The sequence below is a fragment of the Carassius gibelio genome, chromosome B17 (genome assembly GCF_023724105.1).
Source record: "Carassius gibelio isolate Cgi1373 ecotype wild population from Czech Republic chromosome B17, carGib1.2-hapl.c, whole genome shotgun sequence".
Lineage (NCBI taxonomy): Eukaryota > Metazoa > Chordata > Actinopteri > Cypriniformes > Cyprinidae > Carassius > Carassius gibelio.
In genome coordinates this window covers 2,885,609-2,908,192 of record NC_068412.1, presented here as the reverse complement: position 1 = coordinate 2,908,192, position 22,584 = coordinate 2,885,609, and the positions used below count along the sequence as shown (strand labels likewise).

The following is a 22,584-nucleotide window of genomic DNA, read 5'->3' as shown; positions in this document are numbered from 1 at the left end:
CACTGCAGTCACCCGGATCCAGTACGTATCCAGACCAGATGGTGGATCAGCACCTAGAAAGGACCTCTACATCCCTGAAAGACAGCGGAGACCAGGACAACTAGAGCCCCAGAAACAGATCCCCTGTAAAGACCTTGTCTCAGAGGACCACCAGGACAAGACCACAGGAAACAGATGATTCTTCTGCACAATCTGACTTTGCTGCAGTCTGGAATTGAACTACTGGTTTTCGTCTGGTCAGAGGAGAACTGACCCCCAACTGAGTCTGGTTTCTCCCAAGGTTTTTTTCTCCATTCTGTCCTCTGGCTTGCTTAGTTGGGACACTGCATATACAGCGATATCATTGACTTGATTGCACAGACACTATTTAAACTGAACTGGATGATGACCTCACTGAATTCAATGATGAATTACCTTTTTGCATTATCGAAACACTATTTTCCTATTTAATGCTGTTCAGTAGCTTTGTTACAATCTGAATTGTTAAAAGTGCTATATAAATAAAGGTGACTTGACTTAACAGCTGTTTTTAAAGCATGCATTGCCATCTGCTGTTCAAAACTAAGGTCAGAATTAACTCTAGAAAGAATCACCATGCATTCGGAAAATCTCAGAATCGATGATAAATCATTTCTCATGTCGCGATGCATGGATAAATTTCCCCAGGACTAATAGAAACTCACCCTGAAAGAAAATGGTGTTGAGGAGAATCATCTGTGTCAGCAGCTCAATGCTCGTATCCATTTCATTCACTTTGCAACTGGTCTTTCTGCTCCAATACTCGTTGATGGTGCTCTTGCTGAGCTCGGCCTTGCTGAAATCCATATTGTTCACATCAGCACAGAAAAATGTCTTGAACTGATCATTGAAGAGTCTCGAAGTTTAACCATCCTGCTAGATATTCTTCTGCAGCTGCTTGAAGAGCTGTGGGATGAGAGTCACTTCTTCTCCAGATGTTCACTGATGGACTGGAGTGCTGTGGATTATTGAGATGTTTTTATCAGCTGTTTGGACTCCCATTCTGACGGCACCCATTCACTGCAGAGCATCCATTGATGAGAATTTTCAGCAAATTACTAATTTTTTTTTTTTTTGGTTAACTATTCCTTTAAGAATGATTGTAGGAAACTTGCTGTAATTTCTTTCAGAATTTAATAGATATTCATATCTACAGATCAATAAATGAATACAATAATTTGCTCAAAAATGATTCAGCTTGTGTTTATGTACAAAGTCAAACATTAGCTTTTCTCTGGGACTTTGAAAAACTGAGGGAGTTAATTAACTGAATCATTTTTGGCCAAACTATTGTATCAAGTTGATGACCTGTAGATATGAATATCTTACTTATAATATTTACTTATTATATGATTATTGTTTTTATTACCAATCTTGTCTTTTCACTGTCATTCTGTTTGTACTGTGGGAGCTTCTGTCACTAAAACAAATGACTTTATTTGTAAACGCACATGCCAATAAAGCTCATTCTGATTCTTTCAGTTGGATATGATTTTAATGTGGGAATGTTTCACAATTTCGACAGTACATCTCTCCATCATGTTTACTTGTACACTGCTGAAGCTGTATGACGAGGTTCAGAATCAGATAGACCTTTTCTCCTTCTTTCCATTGTGAATGAAACTCCAGCACATCTTCAAGAGAGTCACAGAATCAAATTAATCCAGAGAGAAGAAACAAACAACATCCATTTAGGGGGGAAAGAAACATTTTTATTTAAGAAACAATAAGTTTATATAAGAGTGCAAGAATAACCAATCACTTAAAAACTATTGCTGAATGTGAAATGAGTTCAAGAAACGCTGCTGTGCCACCAAACGTATGAAATTATAGAAAAGAATGTGAAAACCATCCGATAGATCCAAAAGAGCTGCTGCCTGTCAACAAATGAGGGATGACTGATGAATGACTAAAACACGTGAAGGGCTGAATCTGAACGATGACTGAATCTGCCCTCACTATGCCGTCTACCTAGGGCACGTCCCCCGCCGCTCAGCGGTGACCAGCAGAAGTTCTTCACAACAGTCCACAGAGGAGAAGAGCAGAGAGATCCCAGAATGCAGCAGTGATCCCAGCGCTGACAGCTCCCTCCTCACGCCGTCCGTCTGAGGGAGAGGAATGAACCGGGGAAACACTTTCCTTTCACCTCGTTCAACTCAAAGAGGAGAAGCGAAGCTAAACGAATGTCCCTTGATTACACAGCAGGACCCGGGGCAGTTCTGAGAGGGGATGTGAGTCCCATCATTCCCAAAGAGAGTTGGGGTCGAGGGCGTTCAGGGCATCTGTCACCGGCGCTGGTGGACCGTCACTGGTCGGGTTTGGTCCCGCTTTCCTTCGCTCCGTCTACAAAACAACAACAACATCAGATCCCAGCCAGATTCATAGAGCAGACGTCTGTAATCAGGGAAGACTGTCTTACCGGCGGAGCTCCTGTCGTGAGCGGAGGACTGAGCTTGCTGCCTGGGAGGACATCAGACCGTCAGCATCACACCGTTACTGTATTCTGATTACTTTTCCTGATAACACTCTCATGTCATGCAATTTGATCAGTTCCTAATGTCTATAAAATTACGTTACTTAAGTTACAAATGCAGTGTTGAAAAATATGAAGTAAACACTGTGTTTTGTGTGTCAGTATGGCCTTAAATAAATCACCAGAGAAGGTGAGCTAAACATGCAGACGAGTCCTACAACATTTAGGTTTCCTATCATATTTCAAAATGTTGCACTCAATTTCCCATATTTTAATATGGCATTATAGTTTGGGAAAGGTTCTACTACTAAATGTGTACAACTTTGTTAAATTAACACTGATATAAGTCCAAATAAATGACTCTGGATTAAGCCGCATCTCATTCTTCTTCTGAGGTAAATTGAAGGCTTATTCCTCACAGCGTGTCTTGTTTCAGAAACAAAAAGCAGCCTAGATGAACTTGATGAATCGTAATGCTTTGTTTTCACAGGTGATGTGGTGCGTCTCAAGCCTGGCTTCACATGGATGATTACTTTATAGAGCAAGATGTGTGAGAAACCATTATAGGTGAGCTCAGACGCGCAGGACTGTACCTCATTTTTGTTTTAAACTGATTATTTATCAGAGAATATTTGTTGTCAGTATTACTTCCTTTAAAAACCGACGCTTCAAGCTTTCTGTAGATATCTTTCTCATGTCGTGTCAAGTATTTGCTGATTTTTTATTCATTTTAGAGACCCATTTCATAAGTATACAAATAAAATAACTTTAACAGTTTCAAATTATGTATTAATATTTTCTGTGCGAATTGTAAACCATGTTTATGTTCATTTCTCTATTATTCGGAAAAATTGCAAGTGATCATTTCAGTTGTTTTAACAAGCAATTTTTCAGTCAATATTAAATAACTGCAAGAACTCAGTTTCACTTTATAGAGTATTCTTTAGGTTTGGATAAGTAACCTTGAAAGTAAGGAAATTAATAATCAATCATTAATGTAATCAAATGACAAGTTTAAGGACTGAATCATTAATTTGCCGTCGATTACTTCGCGCTCACCTGTCGAAGTAAGCCTGTCTCCTCCTGCGCAGCTCCTCCGCTGTCATCGCCTCCTCGCTGCTTCCCGAATCATGAGACGAGCCGGCCGTCACAGCGGCGCCGGGGCTTCTGGGATCACTGCCACCTACAGCCGGCGGAGAGCCAAGAAACAGCAGATTAGAAAACCGCTCTGTTCTGACCTGAAGCTCGGGAGACGACGTGAACCTCAGATCTTTAGTTTCCAGTGGTTTAACAACACATGTTATTTTGTTAATATTTCTTCCTGAAGAAAGATAAATATGTGTAGTGATGGCAGCCAAAATAGTCCCCCCCATAAGACTTATATATTTTTTTTTTTGGGTGGGGGTGTGGGTCAGTCTCGCAATATACAATTTAAATACACAATATATTTGATCATAATATTCATAACTATATACTATTTATTAAAAACAGGCTTGCATAAAAGAACAGGCTTTTATGTTGATAAACAATAATCAGTCCAGCAGAAATGACTTTTGGACAGTGATGTATGTCCAACAGAATAATTCTACCATTATCTATTAATGTAGTATCTATTATTTCCCCTAAAACAGAGCGGAGCACAAGCCTGAGCGACAGATCCTGACCGTCAGACCGTTCTTGTGTGTGTGTGTGTGTGTGTGTGGGCAGCACACAGTTCCTAAGCCTCCTGATCATCCCAAACAAATGTATTTATATTTTGAAACGTACAGTGCTCCGTTCATTCAAGGAACTATAAGCCTTTTGGAAAATGTATTTGTGGCAGTCAGTTTTGATGTTGGGACTCAATGTATGGGAAACACTGGACACTGCTGTAAGTCAAATGGCCATAGTGATAACAAAACTAAAAGAGTCCACTCAAATTACCCAGTGTGCAGCACACGAGCGATGAGATGTGGAGGCTAGCTGTGAGGACAGCTGATGCCCAGAAGTCTGAGTCGCACGTGTTTCTTCACATGAAAGGTACTTGTTCCACTTATGAATAGGATAATCATTGGCATCAATTCTAGTAAGGTAAAATGTAATTATGCTTTCAGTCTTGCCCTGGCATCATTATCTGAAGCTGTGCGTGTACAAGATGTGTCTGCAGAGTCAGCTTCTTCATCTCACACAGACACGAGGGATTCTCTGGTACGGTCTCCTGCAACAACACTTAGCTGCCCGCAGATGGTCCTGCCAATAGAAATGACCTAATTTGCATGACCTAATCAAACCGATCAATCGGTCAACCTCTATTAGCATTCAGGTGTGTCTTGTTAGTCATCTCCACTTGCTTTAGTATAGTCTGTGAATATAGTGCAGTCTGTCCTGTGCTCTCTCGTCTGGTATTGAGTCCTCTGTCTGTGATTTACCCTTCTGTGCATTTATTAAAGAATATTTGACTTGTTCTTCATCTTCATGCATGTTTTATAGACCGCATTACGTGACAAGAATGAAATAAAAATAATAATACTAAATAAAAAAACCTGAATATAATAAAAAAGAAATGCAATCCCTGATTGTTCTGCCTATTTCTGTGATGAAGAACAGTGTGTCTCACCCTGCATGCTGAGCTGAATGGCCCTGCGCAGGTCAGCCTCCTCGTCCTCCACCTCCATGCCCTGTCTGCTGAGCGCCAGAGCCTTCCTCAGCTCCTCCTCATCCTCATCCAGCAGCACTTCATCTGCGGTGTGTCCGGCGTCTGACGTCTGCTGCACTGACACCCTGAACAAACCCATCAGTGACAGCAGGACTTCATCATGCAGATCTGTGTCATACACTCAGTGCTCGTGTGTTCAACCCTCCTGTTGTGCTGAAATCATGGATTTACAGTGACTTTCCATACAGTTATGCTTTTACTGCAGCTGGTCAGAGACTTCAATATTAAATATGAACATTATGAACTGCTATTTTGTTAAAATTAGCTGCACAGGCACAAATTAAAAACAATTTAATGACTAATGATGTGTAAATGACTACAAATGAGAAGTATAAATCATATGTAACATTACTGAGAATTGGTGTAGTCCTTATTGCTGTTTAGTTTTTATCAATAGCCTCTACATCAGGGGTCGCCATGTACATTTGGCATCAGCCCAAAAAAATCGGCACTAGATGGTGAGCCAGGAGCATAGTCAAGGGATAATTTAAGAAATTAATAATTGATGAAAAATGCAACTAGAATTGCCTGTGACAGACTGCTCATCCTTCACACCGCGTCTAAAGTATCTAAGCTTGTTTTATATATCACAGTTCTGTTCACAACGTATATTAAAACATTTAATTACATTTCAGCAGAGTTTCAAAGTGGCTTATTGAAACAATGGTGTTTAAACGTTATTCCTACAACATGACAAGCTAATAAAAAGGTATAATTACTGCTTTTTGCTGTGCAAATTTTGTTTTGTGATGAAGATAACAGTACATTTCCATCAGTTATTTTTACAGATTTCCGCTCATTTGAAATCAGATACAGATGAAGTAGCACTGTAAGATTAGATTTGTTTGAATGCGTTATTGAGAGAGTGATTGCTTGTGAATAAGTGTTGTTGTAGTAGGCCTACTTGTTTAAACAAGCTTTCAGCTGAAAATATTCAGAATAGAATAAACAAACAAATCCTTTGAGTACTATAACTTCCTGTTCACTTCACGACTGCTGCTCTACATTATCTTACGTCTGCTTCTCCAACCCTTGTGAAGGTAAAATGGGTTTATCACACTTATTTACTAGGCGCGCTGCTTTCTCCTTCTTTCCAAAGCGCTCGGACAGAAGCGCCCCTGAGGCGTCTGCTGTTGCTAAGCAACAATGACGTGCTCTCTCCATGAAGACGCAGAAATTTCAGCAAAGGATAAATGGATTTTCAGCACAAAAAAATCACTTTCAGTAGCTCTGGTACTAAATTTATTTCAAAATGGCAATCCATATACAGCTATGATCAGCTGTTCCTTCATCTTGGCTGAGCTTTCAACGTTGTTACGGGAAAGGATGAAGCTGATTGGTTAGTTCTTGTCACATGACCCGCGGTGCGCTTGAGGCATTCTGAAGAGTTGAGATGTTTTTATCTTGACGCGCCTGGAAAAAACGTGCGCATCGCACAGTGTGTGCATCCCGACCGCGTCGCTTCCATTATGAGAGAGCATACCGCGCACCTACATTGGAAATAACGAACTTGAGCAAAAGAAGCGATATGTGAACGGCCCCTAAGAATCGCGATCTTCTACAGTACTTCAAATATGCCGTGGACAATCACAGAAAGTGACCGAATTCAAGAACATGGTTGCGGCATCTCTCAAGCAACGAATAAACACCGATAACTTGGAGAATGCAGTGAATACTCCTCTTCTCGCGTCTGCCCTAGACCCTCGGCACAAACATCTCAGGTTTCTCGATGAAAACACGAGATAAGTAAGAAAAAAAAAAAACTATTTTGAACATTATCAGAACATTTTCCTTGATGGTGCATCATCAACGATTAAGAGGATGTAATGCCCACTCGTGGGAAAAAGCTGAGCCAGTTCTTCAGTGATGATTACAGAGAGTCCAGCCGAGACGAGTGGGAACCGTTCTTGCTGGAGACATGTATTCACCAGATGAGGATCCCATTCAGTGGTGAAACCAAAACACAAAGCGCTTCACAAAACGTATTCGCTTAGCACACCGTTATTTGTGAGTCCCGACAACGTCTGTGCCGTCAGAGTGCGTTTTCTCCGTGCTCTGCCTTATTGTTAACAGACTATGGAACCGAGTTTCCCCCGATCATGTCTACATGCCTGTGTTTCTTAACAAGAACATTTAAAACGATAGGAAAAAAAAGCAAAAAAGATTTGCTGACAGTTTAAAGTTAAGTGTAGGCTACGTTCTACAATAGCCTAATTGCTGCAGGCTGCTTTACGTTTTTTCTTTGTTCACTTTTTCATTTTTTTTGCTTTTAATCTGTACTTCTGTTTGTTTGCACGCATTGTTAAAGTTTTTCAGCTACAAAACATGATGTGTAATGTTCAAGCTTATTGTGTGTAAGCTTGTTCAAAATGACGGAAACAATAAATGTTGCTGAAAACTAACGTCTGTGTCATAAACTTAATTTAAATAAACGAATATTCCTTTTTTTTTTTTTGCTCAAATATTCTAATGTGATATTTGCGGAAAACGCCCATCCCTATTTTTAACGCATGTTTACAAATTGATGCTAATTACTTGTGTTCCTCTCTTGTAAAGGCACTGAGTGTGGGTCAAACAGCACAACAGGATGGTGAAGACTGTCTTGTTCTGTATGTCATGTGATGACGGCCAGTGCACCTCTGGGCCTCGTCCTCTCCAATCAGCTTCGGCCGCTGCTGCTGCTCCACTCGCATGATCCGCAAAATCTGATCGGCTTCACACTCCGGCAGGCTTCCCCGGATCACAAATATGCAATAACCTGCAGAGACGTTCAGCTGAGCAAGATTTCCAGCATTATCACTGTGACATACATGACGACGCAGAGGTCACGCAACACATGATCATGTATGAGTTTTACCTTCCTGCTGTAGCTGCGCTAAGAAAAGAGCCAAGTATGTGTCTGATATGAGCTCCGGACCGGTCAGCAGCGAGTTCAGATTAAACCACTAGATGAAGAGAGAGAGGCTGTAAACTCAACATCATCTCACACAGACTCAGACTAATGCTGCGGGTTAAACACGTACCTGCTGTCCCAGCTTACGCACCGTAAACCAGTGCTCCTTATAGTTACATATAAAGGCCTTCTCCTGTCTGAGAGCAAACATGAAGAGGATGAACGGTCACACAGTGGACAACAGGACTCAAGATAAAGCTTTCAGAAATACTCACATGGGATTGATCTGTAACTGCTGGTACTCTCTACTGTTGAAGAGAATGATCTCTAAACCCCAAACCCCCAGAGCGTTACTGATCACCTGCAAAACACAGTACATCCACTCAAGACACACCATCAAAACATCATCAAAACACACCATCAAGACACAACACATCCACTCAACACTAGGGCTGTATGAAATGGACAAAACCCTTCATTGTAGCTGTGATTCAGGTGTTGAAATATACACTAAGTAGACATTCAAAAGGCCCTTTTTACCGCCACACGTACTGCCGCGGCGGCGGTATAAAGTGCATGTGCAGCCTTTGACCGCTGAGTGGCGATTTAATCACAAGTTATCAAACAAGCGCATCAAAGCACATTTTCGCTAATAGACGTCAGTTTTGCCTCTCTGATGTGTAAGATGGCTTCAGTCAGGGAAAATGAAAGAAAAACACTGTAGTTAAAATATTTAATATATTTAATATTTAATATCCACAGACAAAGGTTGGTATTTATGAAGTTATGTGCATTTCTTAGGAATTCAAGCAGGATAAATGTCAAGCCTGTGCCTGAACCTGTGATTACATTTTCTCTAAGCTACATGGTATTAAAAGTGCTAGCCTATTTTAGGGGGGTAGGCTACATGGATTAATATGCAAAATGTCAACATTTTCATATATTATGCCTATATATTAATTTATATTTTCAATATAAATATATTTTTTCCTTTAATAACACAACATGCATTTTTGTTATTTGTTACATGTCCTTTAATTTATTGGGGAAAAAAACATTTGTCTGTAAACTGATTAAGAAATTGTTTAAACTTGAAGCACTGTATAATTTTGTTCCCATTATTTATGCCTAATTAGCCTAAAAAAAAGAAACAAATAGAATTGTACGATTAAATCTTTGAAACTCTAATAAATGGATGGATTAATAAACTGTCCTCACGATTAAACTCAAGTTCTTTCATTATCATCAACACAATACACACAATGTAAAAAAGAGCTTTAGTAATTGACAGCTTAAGTGATTTTAAAGGGAGCCGTCTTTACTTGCTTTTCTAGTAGTGCAATAGCATATGGCCTAAAAAAAAAAAAAAAACATTTAAACTGATTTTTAAATCAATATTTATAAATTTAAGACCTACAAAAGTAAAGCTTGGCGAGTCGAGCAACGAGCATTGCTACAGGTTGATTTTTGGCGGATGTGCTGTGCTTGTGTTCCCACGGTCGTCTTCATTTCGTCGGGTGAAACATCTCTCTCACTCACAGCAGAGTCTATGAGCAGCTGATACCAGAAACACGCTCCGCCTTCACTCCGTGAATAAAGGATTTCAGTATGTTTGAAATGTTATGTTCATAACACAGCATATAAAATAATAATAATAAAATAAAATAACAGGAGAGTTTCAAAGTGGCTTAAGCTATTTTGTGTAAACTTTTTTACCTATATCACATGCCAAACTAATAACATTGTAAGCATTAAATCTTTAATTGCTGCTTTCTGCTGTGAAAATTTTGTTTGTGATGAAAATAACATCTTTGTCAGTTATTTTATCTAAACAGATCGATTAACTTCAAGATTTCAAAATCAGAGAGCATGCTGATAATGTAGCACTGTAAGATTACATTTGTTTGAACGCTTATTGCGAAAGCGATTGAGTGTGAATATGTTTAAATCATGCTTTAACCCGAAAATAATCAGTAAAAGAAACAGACAAACTCTTAGCACCCCGCTCGACTCTGGCAGTCATTGTAACCTTTTGATCAAGCTATAGCTAAATATGTGTAACATGAATTCTTGCTGAATATACAGTTATATTATGGGCTGTTGGCATGAATTGTACTCGTGATGGAGCGCTCTTGGAGCGAGTGAAAACCACGACGCTCATAATCAAGTGTTTGTGCAAAAATGATTAAGGTGCATTAATGACAGGGAGGATATATTAAGATTTGATTATGTAAATTTAATATAAACATCTATTTAGTTGAATATAACAAACGAACGACTAGAACTAGAAAAATCTTAGGTGGGATCAGACCATTTTTTAGTCTATAACCAAAACAACAGTTCTATATAAACCGGTTCAGCAAGTGAAAGCCTCATAAGACATATGAAAGAGCAATTCACACCTTTATCTTGACCCCCACAAGCCATGAATAACTATCCAAAACCCAACCCCCTCCAGCTGAACAGAATTCGGTCTGTGTTTTGGCTCTGAAGAACACGGTGTGTTACTGGGCTGAAACATGCCTGCACTACACTTCATAATTTTCTCGCAGCCCATATTATTATTTTCACAAGACCATAATGATAAAAACAAATCATCAATTAATAATTAATCATTATTTTACAAATATCATTGTTATTTGTGATCGTGGATGTTTCCGGGAGGCTTTAAGACCAAGCAGAGTCCTCTGTTCCCGCCTCACAGCGCGCGGGTCTCCGAGGCTTCACTGTCTGCGGTTTGACTTTACTGAATCAGATTGAGCCGAACTTATTGATCATGAGCCCAACATTTAGCAAGCAGGAGAAGTCTAACGGAAGGAAGACGTATATCATTGAGCTAATGCTGTTAAAGAGAGAGAGAGAGAGAGAGAGAGAGAAACTAGTCTAGGGCTATTCTTAAACTTGGAGCTCATTATATTGAAGTACAAATCCAAACACCAGAGATGTTATGCATTTTATCAATAATGATATCTTATGAAAAGTGTTCATTTTATTTATTCACATGCTGTATGGTTGAAATAATATTTTAGTTCACAACTTTAAGTTCCGTTATTTAAAAAATGCTTTATTGGCTAATGTTTCATAAACGTTCAGTTATTAAGAATAAACATGATAACATATTATTAATTAATAAAAATATATATATTTTTTTTACTTGAATTTAAATACTATTAAACTAATTTAAAATTCGCAAGGAGTTTATAAGTAAAAAAGGATAAAATTTCACAGGGCATGTTAAATAGTCTAAATGAACTTGTGTTAATAATATAATTAGAACTAACGATATAATTCGATTTTTTTTTTTTAAATGAACAATTCCTGTATAAAATGGGACAGCAACCTTTATATCAAACATTTTTAAATCTTCCACAGCCGAGCATCGCGGGAGGCTGATCAAGTCATTTTCAGATGCAAAAAAAAAAAAAAAAAAAAAAAAACTGGATAGCCTATATTAGGCATAGGCTTTGCTCTGAAGTATAAAATTTTTACGGATTAATCGCCTAATTTCATTCGCTGCATGTCTTTATTTTTTATTTTTTAAACACGCTAAAAATAAATTAAGTTTGTCAGAGGAGAAAATATATAAGTCGTCTATAGTTTCATTTTGACGGATTCATCACCTATTCTCTGTTTGCTGCATGTTTTTTTTTTTTTTTAAACGATAAAAAATAAACCAGAGTTTGTGAGAGGAAAAATATAAGAAAGGTATAAGTAGGGATGAGTACTGAAACCCGGTATTAAACTGGCCCCGGGGCTAAATGATGAAAGACCGAATCAGTAAGATCTGACTCTATCGGTTCTGCTTTCTTTACTGGAACAAGGGGAAAAACATGTATATTTGCTTAATAATGTTATCGTGTTCATTTTATCTCACCAAATATTTCTAATGTGTGATTATATTAAGAAGTTTGTCTGTGAGATCTGCGAGATCTCTAATGCACGCCGCGGAGGCTGTCTGTCAGTCACACACACACACACACACACACACACACACACACACACACACACACACACACACACACACACACACACACACACACACACACACACACACACACACCACAACGAGCCCGGCGCACGCACACGCATTAACGTAAACTCCTGCTTAATAATAAAGAGTGACGATGGCGAAGAGATTTGCTTAATGTTATCGTGCACATTTTATCTCACCAAACATTTCTAATGTGCGATTATATTAAGACGTTCGTCTGATCTGCGATTTATAAAAATAATAAAACCTATATTTCCCACAAGACTAGTCATGTTTTTGTGGTTGTTTTAATTTAAACGTGTCTGCTTCTATTTTAGCCAATTTATTTTCAATAAACTAAAACAAAAATAATAATAACAAAAAGGAAAACGAATACAGCTCGTTATCAGACTGCAAAAAAAAAAAAAAAAAAAAGAAAATGAAAGAAGTCATGACAACACATTTTTAAAGGGACAATAAGTAACTTTTTAGGTATTTTATTATCTAAAATCAATATTTTTATTCATAAATATGCCCTCAATGGTGTACAAATACCTATGCCAATGTTTAAACTAATCCTTGTAAATGAAGAATTTATTATCTTTATATACATGGGACGGGTAGGTCGACGGAGGCTTCCATGTAGTTCCGCCATCTTGCAAAACTATAATAGCAGAGAGGGACAAAAAGTACTAAGCCAACGCGTTTCCACAACGCGTTTTCGGTCAGAGCCAGAAACGCAGGTGCAGAGCAGTGAGAGGCGCTTGAAACTGCACCGGCAAGTTTAAAAGTCTGGATTGCATTCTTATTATGGACCATACATATGCCGCGCCACAGGAGAAGAAAACATCAGCGCCAAAACAGTCAAAAATAGAACGTAAAAGGAAACGTGACCGTAGATTACAGAAAACAAGAGTTAATGTCGGGGAAGCTTTTTCTAGGTGGAAAGAGCTAATGCTGGATAAAGATTTCAAAAGAGACGCTGAAGTGGCCAGTTTTCTTCTCGACAGGTAAGTCAGTGTTACAGTCTATATTACAATATTTTTTTATATCTAACACTGCATATAATTCAGAAAATATAACGAATAAATTAGACATAACTACTAATTACAATATTTCATGTTTTCCACAGTCAGTAATTCATACTGTAACATTCGTTTGTTAGTTGTCATGTTGCTGTTTGTTTGAAATAACACACCTGTTCACCTGAAGGAAAACTCCACGAAGTGCTATTAGAAGACATCCTGTCAAAGCTTTTTGGTACATATCGCCTACCGTAGATGCAACGCGCATTTGAAAAAGCGAGGCGCTGGAGAGCAAAATTAGTTTGAATGCAAAATACAATTTCACCACTAGGTGGGAGTAATTCCTACTTAGTGTCCATTTAAGGTTGTCTATCAGTGGGCGGTTTCTCCATTAGGGCTACGCACCACCATAGGAAGGTGAGGGATTTTTTTTTATTTTACATTCAACCACGTGATACGCTAGCTTTCACTATTCTAGACTGTTTTTGCTGCCTCCAAATAGTCAAATCAGCGCCGAGTCGCGTTCTGTGTAGTACTGCCCCTTTTTCGGCGATTTCTGTCAAACTGTGAATCACACCGAGTGCTCCCATAGACTTCCATTCAAAGATCTTTTTTTTTTTCGAACTGCAGCCACTGCAATGCAATCTCAATGAGTTCCGGGAGGGTTCGCCCCAACGTGCTTTTGTCATCGTGCGTAACCTTAACTTGTGCAACGACTGGTGGGAACAGTGACATCCAATAATATTTAAAAACTATTTCGAATTTTTTTCGAGCTATGCAAATTCAGTTGTCAGCTGAACTTGATCGACATCACAGCGAACGTTACCTCAGCGTATATTAATTATATCATGTCACTGAAAGAAATACCATTCATTCATTGTAGCAATAAGGATAAATTGGCATTAAAGAATTAGGAAAACCAAGACCAAATTTAAACATCAAACATGTATCTACAAAGGGTGGGAAGTCGTATAAACAAGGATTTACTGCTGCATTTTGTTACATCACGAGAGCATGACGGACATTGCATGGACAACTACAGGTGTCACCGAAATGCATCATCTCTCGGAGAAGGTGAAAAAAACACGAAAGAGCAAAGATGCATATGGATAGTAGGGAGCAGTGTAATATAAATGAGTAATTTAAGTAAGCAGTGTAATGTAAGTGAGGAATGTGATATAAAGGAGCAGTGTAATATAAGAGTTGTGTAAACAGTGATTTATGTGACTTCAATTATTTCAATAATTACAATAATTTTTGTTTTTTTCAAGTTTTCGAGTATGGCTCTGTGTGACGTTAGATGGAGCAGAATTTCCTTACATGGGTCCTGAGGCACTTCTGCCGGAAGAGCGTGCTCCCGTATAGCAGAGCACTGAGAGCACAACAGACTTCACTGATCAGAGCGAGAGCGTCGCCAAATGTCACAAAAGAAGTGTGTTTTTGGTTGCCAGGGCAAGACAACCCTGCACAGATTACCAAAAGAAACAGCATTAAGGGACCAGTGGATGGAGTTTATTTTTACAGAGCATCATGCGATGTTGTCATCAAACTGCACTTTTCACATGTACAGCTTAAAAAAGACGACATAAAGTGGAACTTAGTCATTTTCCAAAACCGCTAAGCAAATATATACAGTTTCAGTACATACCACATAGAGACGTCGTTGCTGATGCTGCTCTTGTTAAATTTCAGCCTCTGGATCTGATTCTGGATCATAAATATACGGCTGAATCTGACTGTTAGCCATGGTTTGTTTTGGTTGGTTTTTTCCTCACGGTAATGTCACAGCTTCCAAACTCTCTCAACACAAAATCCTACTGGCGCTCGTGATTCTTTAGCTCCGCCCACACGTCACGCCTCCAGACGCTCGTGTTTTTCCGGGAAAGTCTGTACAGACTATCTTTCTCTTATGAATATAATAAAACTAAAGACTTTTTGGAGTTATGAAGGATGCAGTACTACTCTATAGGTACTCAAGATTAACAGGATATTGAGTGAAAACCAGCATTTCACCCCCCCTTTTAACATTCAAATCATTGGCGCCAGACTGATGTGAACGCAGCATAAGAGGTCGCTTTCAACGTCACTGGGTCTTATAGGCGTGTAGAATTGCTGGTATTTTCTGTCTAGCTTTCTAACCCTTTCTGTTCACATCTTTTGCGTCTTTTACAGCATACGGTGTGAACGCTCTGGCTCCTCACAGACGGAGTGTGTGAACCTGGAGTTATGTAGCATATGCCCGGTCTGCTCTGTTCTCGTACTGCATTTAGGCGCACTTCATTCTGATGGTTTCAGACAGCATACTGCGGGAGGTCGGGCCATGGAAAATCATGCTATAAAACGATTCAGAAATCGTGCACGCACAAATCATGATTTTATGACTATTTCTATTAATCACACAGCCCTACTCAAGACACAACGAAAACACAGCGCATGTGTTTATTCCATCACAACACTGCCAGATCTGTGCAGAAGATAGTCAACATGAAACTGATGCAACTCATGTGACGACAGACTCAGACCATCAGACTGGGAAATTAGGAAAAGCAAGCTATCTCAGAGGTGGAGCGAGTCTGTACAGTATGATGAAAGACAAACATGTTCTCATTCTTCAGAATATCAAGCACAAATAGACCAGAAACATGAATTAAGAAAGTGTACGTTTGCATTGCTCTCACCATGGCCACCTTCTCCAATTACCCACACTAGCCGTCTCAACAGTCCCAGGTCTTAAAAACAACAGAGCACAATGCCCTTAACACACACTAAATCTGCTCCGGAGCGCTATTTGAGGCTCTTGCATCATGTTTTTGATTAAATGATGGGATTTTTGCAGATCATGCAAAATGTTCTAATGTAAGATAAATATTAACAGTTAGATAAATATTAATAGTTAGACAGGTCATATTATTACTTAAAATTTGGTAGAAAAACTAAGTGTTGCACGTTTAATTGGTGCAAAGTTAGTAGTGGTGATATTTCATTTGTACAACATTTGCAACTGCATTTTAGCACTTAATTAGAGGCACCACTAATTAAATTGTGTCACATTATAGAGACTACTGAACAAACATTTAGCCAAGATTTGGTTTTAAATTGCAAAGTATTTAAAACTAAAGTAAATTGCATTTTTACAACACTATATAGATGTGTCCCATCAGTAATGAAAAGTATGGCACATAGTTGTGTTCTTTATCCTCACTTGGACACTAAGGCCAAATACAGGAAATAAATCATAGAAGTAGTCAAGTGCTCAAGTGACATCAAGTGTGGGTATTTGGACAAGGGGACGATCCTCCATTAAACTGCTTCACTGTGCCTCACCTGAATGGAAAAGAAGCCGCTGTCATCCATGTTTCCCGACGGTTGCTGAAGATGTGAGACCACAAGAGTATTAGGACAGTGATCGTGTGTAACGGTGAAATGATTGGTGTGTGGAGCACCTGCAGGAAGGTCCTGTACTCCTCGGTCTGCACGCCTCCTTCAGCCATGCGCACGCGCTCCTCCTCGTCCAGCTGCTGCGCGATGGAGGACAGCTCCACTGGACTGAAGTACTCTCCCTGCAGGAGGTTATTCAAGCAGTGCTGCGCACACAGAGAGCCCTCTTGCTGAACACACAGAGACAATGGCACTTTAAAAAAATATGTTTTTATTCAGTCATTGAATAAACTAATGCACATAATAAACAAACATAAAAAAAACAAAACAACAATAAATGTATCACCATTCTCAGGCCTGTGAACATACAATACACTGACAATCCAAAACAACTTTTACAATACATTGATTTAAGGAAAATAACTGCTTCTGATGTAACAGAATACGAGTCCCAAATCTTGTGAAATTGTCCAGTGTTGTCTTAACCCTCTGGGCCTTTTCTGTCCTTTTTGACCCGAAAATAAAAATTATTTTGAAATGTAAAAAAACGTGGCTTCATCGGAATGAGATGACACTTGGACATTTGTCTCATTTGCTATGTGAACACACAAAAACATCAGGCATGATTCAGATATGTTAAGGTGTGTGTGTGTGTGGGGGGGGGGGGGGGGGGTCCACAGCAATCAAGAATCAGAATGAATCAGAATCAGAATCAGAATGAGCTTTATTGCCAGGTATGTTTACACATACGAGGAATTTGTTTTCGTGACAGAAGCTCCGCAGTACAATAGAATGACAGTGACAGAACATAAAACACATAATAAAAGAATAAAAAATACAAATATGTAGACAGTGAATGACAATATACAAATGACAATTGTAGGCAGGTATATTACAAGTGAAGTTATGTATGTACATATATATTGTGTGCAAAATTTAAGTGTATACTAAGTATGTGTGTTAGATAAATAAAGTGTGTGTGTATATAAATATAAAGTGTAGTGTGTTCGCCATTATTGTCAGCTGTTCATAAGATGGATTGCCTGAGGGAAGAAACTGGTCCTGTGTCTGGTCGTTCTAGTGCTCAGTGCTCTGTAGCGTCGACCAGATGGCAACAGTTCAAAGAGGGAGTGTGCTGGATGTGAGGGGTCCAGAGTGATTTTAACAGCCCTTTTTCTCACTCTGGATAAGTACAGTTCTTGAATAGATGGGAGAGTTGTACCGATGATTCGCTCAGCAGTCCGGACTACTCTCTGTAGTCTTCTGAGGTCAGATTTAGAAGCTGAGCTGAACCAGACAGTTACTGAAGTGCAGAGGATGGATTCAATGATGGTGGAGTAGAACTGTTTCAGCAGCTCCTGTGGCAGGTTAAACTTCCTCAGCTGGCGAAGGAAGTACAACCTCTGCTGGGCCTTTTTAACAATGGAGTCAATGTGAATGTCCCACTTCAGGTCCTGAGAGATGGTGGTTCCCAGGAACCTGAATGACTCCACTGCAGTCACAGTGCTGTTCATGATGGTGAGTGGGGGGAGTGCAGGGGGGTTTCTCCTGAAGTCCACGATCATCTCCACTGTTTTGAGCGTGTTAAGCTCCAGGTTGTTGAGACTGCACCAGACAGCCAGCTCTTTTACCTCCTGTCTGTAAGCAGACTCGTCACCGTCCTGGATGAGGCCGATGAGTGTGGTGTCATCTGCAAACTTCAGGAGCTTGACAGAGAGGTCCTTAGATGTGCAATCATTAGTGTACAGGGAGAAGAGCAGTGGGGAGAGAACGCAGCCCTGGGGAGCTCCGGTGCTGATTGTACGGGTGCTGGATGTGTATTTTCCCAGCCTCACTAGCTGCTGCCTGTCTGTCAGGAAGCTGTTGATCCACTGGCAGATGGAGGTGGGCACGGAGAGCTGATTTAGTTTGGGCAGGAGGAGGTTTGGGATGATCGTGTTGAAGGCCGAGCTGAAGTCCACAAACAGGATCCTCACATAAGTCCCCGGTCTGTCTAGGTGTTGCAGAACATAATGCAGTCCAATGTTTACTGCATCGTCCACAGACCTGTTTGCTCTGTAGGCAAACTGAAGAGGATCCAGCAAGGGCCCAGTGATGTCCTTCAGGTGGGCCAGCACCAGTTTTTCAAATGACTTCATGACTACAGACGTTAGAGCCACAGGCCTGTAGTCATTTAGTCCTGTAATTTTGGGTTTCTTAGGGATGGGGATGATGGTGGAACGTTTGAGGCATGAGGGGACTTCGCACAGCTCCAGCGATCTGTTGAAGATCTGGGTGAAGATGGGGGCCAGCTGGTCAGCACAGGATTTCAGACAGGCTGGTGTAACACAATCTGGGCCTGGTGCTTTTTTCCTTTTCTGCTTCCGGAAGACCTGGCGCACCGCATCCTCGCTGATCTGAATTGCAGGTGTGGGGGAGAGGGGGGATGCAGGAGGTGAGAATGGTGAGAGTGCTTGATTGGAGAAGTGTTCAGGATGGGATTCAGGAGCTGTTAATGGTGAGAACGGTAGTTTGGAGAGGCATTCAGGGCTGGATGCAGGAGTTGTGAATGGTGTGAATGGTTGTGTGGGGTGGCGTTCAGGGCAGGTGATGGGTGTTCTTTCAAACCTGCAGTAAAACTCGTTCAGATCGTCTGCCAGTCGTTGATTCTCTACAGTGCTAGGGGGTGGTGACTTGTAATTGGTGATCTTCTTTAGACTTTTCCACACTGATGCGGAGTCGTTGGAAGTGAACTGAGTCCTTATTTTTTCAGAATAATTCCTCTTTGCCACTTTGATCTCCTTTTCCAATGTGTATTTAGCCTGTTTATACAAGACATTGTCCCCCTTCACGTAAGCATCTTCTTTGGCCTGACGGAGCTGTCTGAGTTTTGCAGTGAACCACGGTTTGTCATTATTGTAAATTAGTTGAGTCTTTGTAGGAATACACATATCCTCACAGAAACTGATATATGATGTTACGGTCTCTGTGAGTTCATCCAGATCGGTGGCAGCAGCTTCAAAAACACTCCAATCAGTGAGGTCAAAACAAGATTGTAAATCCTGCTCTGCTTCATTAGTCCATCTTTTTACAGTCCTTGATACAGGTTTAGCTGATTTTAGTTTCTGCCTGTAGGACGGTATAAGATGAACCAGAAGGTGATCAGAACGTTCCAAAGCACCTCGTGGAACAGAGTGAAATGCATCCTTTATTGTGGTTTAACAGTGATCCAATATATTACTGTCTCTGGTGGGACAAGTAACATGCTGTCTGTATTTTGGCAGTTCACGGGACAGATTGGCTTTATTAAAGTCCCCGAGAATGATTAAAACAGAGTCCGGGTGTTGTTGTTCTGTCTCTGTAATCTGATCAGCGAGTTTCTGTAAATCTGAGCTCACATGCGCTTGAGGATGGATGTAAACACTGACCAGAATGAACGAGTGAAACTCCCGCGGCGAATAGAACGGCTTGCAGTTAATGAAGAGTGTTTCGAGATTTGAGCAGCACGTCTTCTTTAACACAGTTACATCTGTACACCACCGTTCATTGATGTAAAAGCATGTCCCGCCGCCGCGCGATTTCCCAGTGGATTCTGATTCGCGATCCGCTCTGAACAGCTGAAAGTCCGGCAGATGGAGCGCGCTGTCCGGTATGGTGTCATTCAGCCAGGTTTCCGTGAAACACAGAGCAGCAGAGTGTGTGAAATCCTTATTTGTCCGAGAGAGCAGAAGGAGTTCGTCCGTTTTGTTGGGTAGAGAGCGGAGATTTGCCAGATGGATGCTAGGCAACGGCGTTCGAAATCCGCGCTTCCTGAGTCTGACGAGCGCTCCCGCTCGCTTCCCCCGTCTGCGCGTCCTGAAGCGCTTGATCAGCGCCGCCGCTCCTCCGATAACAACGTTCACTAAAACATCTGAATAATTGAAATCCGGAAAAACATCTTGTGGTGCATTCTGCCGAATGTTCAGCAGTTCTTCCCTGGTGAAACTGATGGCAGGAATATAACTAAAGACAGGACAAACTAACAAAAACACAAAAACATATGCGGAGCTCGTCACGGAGGCAGCCATCCTGTATCGGCGCCAGCGATCACATGGGGTGACTCTCTAAAATATCAAGAGTGCAAAGTTACCTTACACACTCACACACACACACAAACACTCACACTCTCTCTCGCACACACACACACACACACACACACACAAACACTCACACTAACACTCTCTCTCGCACACACACACACACTCACACACACACACACTCACACTCTCTATCACCAACACACACACTCACACACACACACACACACACAGACACACACACACAGACACACAGACACGCGCACACACACACACACACACACACACTCAGACACACACTCACACACACACACACACACACACACTCAGACACGCAAGCACACACACACATACACACACATTTATCTAGCCAAACATATCTAAACGTCCTTAGAATGTCTAAATCTATATCTTAAAGTAAAACCTAATAAAATTAGGAAATTATGTCTAACAAACGCTGGGAATCCAAATATCTCTGTATGGATGTATACAGGAACTACACAGAAGTTTACATGACACCAGATGGCACAATTCTACATGTTTACAGTCTGTTTTAACATGAAAGATTGCATTTATTGAACAAATAAATAAAGAAAAAATATATATTAACTTTAATTTAAAATGTGTTAATTAAAATGTATAAATACTGCATAGTATCATAAAATCCCTCAAAATACAAAATAATAATAAAAAAACATTATTAAACTAAATTTTATTAGACCGATGTTCTGGAAAAGAAAAAAAAAAGTTATATTTCAAGGCTTCTGTCATTTTTGACCATGAAGGAGCCAAGTGTGACCACTGAACGAAGATGAGTTCACTTTCACAGAAGAGGACGACATGGGGTGAGTACATTATCAGGAAATTTTCATTAGAAAGTGAACTAATGCTTTAAGAAGTATGTGGTTCGTTCCAGAAGTATAGAGTAGATATCAGTGTCCCCAGCCCTAGTTTGGCAGCACGAGGGTTAACCTTTATCAGCTTCCCGGCTCTTATCAAACAATACCACATACCCATTTCTGTTGAGCACCCTTCATTGAACATGTTTAATTATAATGTCCTCATATAATCCAGGTTTACATTGAAAACTTCACACCAGAATGCCTGTATGTCATGACAGAAAATAAAACTATGAGGCAAGTCATCCTGATTTATCACAAAGAGGGGAGACAGTGGGGAAATCGTGTAATTTCTGTCTTGTTTTTGAAAAGTGTAATCTATGTAAGACATTAAACAGAATGAGGCATTGACCGACTGTTTATCAATATATTCTCCAAACCATTTATTCCTCTCTGATCGACCCTCCATAACAGTATCACTTACTAACCATAGTTATTACTTCAGTTCTTGATCTGACAGTCAATCCACTGATGGCTCTGCACCAGAACATCCCATAATAACTACAGTGTTAGTCATGTGACTATCATTCATTCAGTGCCACGGTACCATGGTACATGTTTGTGAACGCAGTTACTGTGATGTTAATAGAAACACAACCAGAAGCGGAACACGAGAATGATGAGAGCGACAGTAAACAAACATCTCAGTCCATGTCTGATTGAGAAACCTTCATATAAACACGGCTGAACACATGCGTGTTCACATAAGATGACACGCAGCAGACACATCTCTCATTTATGGGTGATGCACATGTGAGAAATATAAACATAAGTCATAAATATTATTCATAAAAAACCGATTCTTACTTTTTCGTGGAAAATAGACTCCATGTTTGAAAGTGTGAATGACGGAAGAGCCGGAAACAACGACGCGTCAAAACATGTCAAAGTAAAAGTCACCCGAAACACAAACACAAATCAAATGAAATCGCTGGAACAATTTACAAATTAGAATTATACTGCATTGTTTATTAAATCATTATGAAATAATAACTGATTGTTTTTTTATTGTAGGCTAATCGTACAGTTATTGACAGTGGTAGAAGGGCATTCTGGAAATGTCCATATTTCTGTCCCTAGCAGTTACAGAAATCTTACAGTTGAAAAGCACATTAGGGTTAGAATTTGTTATTTGAGCAATTACACCTTCTTGAGCAATCAGTGTGATAATATTTGTT

General features: G+C 40.0%; 1 protein-coding gene across 1 annotated transcript; it reads right to left on the bottom strand.

Annotated features, from left to right (window-relative positions):
* Positions 1 to 1,708: 1,708 nt before the first annotated feature.
* LOC127975817 (ataxin-3-like) lies at positions 1,709 to 22,281 on the bottom strand. Its single transcript, XM_052579811.1, has 11 exons — positions 22,214 to 22,281; positions 16,518 to 16,682; positions 16,399 to 16,443; positions 8,355 to 8,440; positions 8,210 to 8,276; positions 8,044 to 8,131; positions 7,824 to 7,944; positions 5,088 to 5,251; positions 3,551 to 3,674; positions 2,438 to 2,478; positions 1,709 to 2,361 (listed from the first exon to the last, which is right to left on the bottom strand). The coding sequence occupies exons 1-11, from the start codon at positions 22,235 to 22,237 to the stop codon at positions 2,324 to 2,326; spliced, it is 963 nt and encodes a 320-aa protein (XP_052435771.1). The 5' UTR covers positions 22,238 to 22,281; the 3' UTR covers positions 1,709 to 2,323.
* Between the last annotated feature and the right edge of the window lie 303 nt (positions 22,282 to 22,584).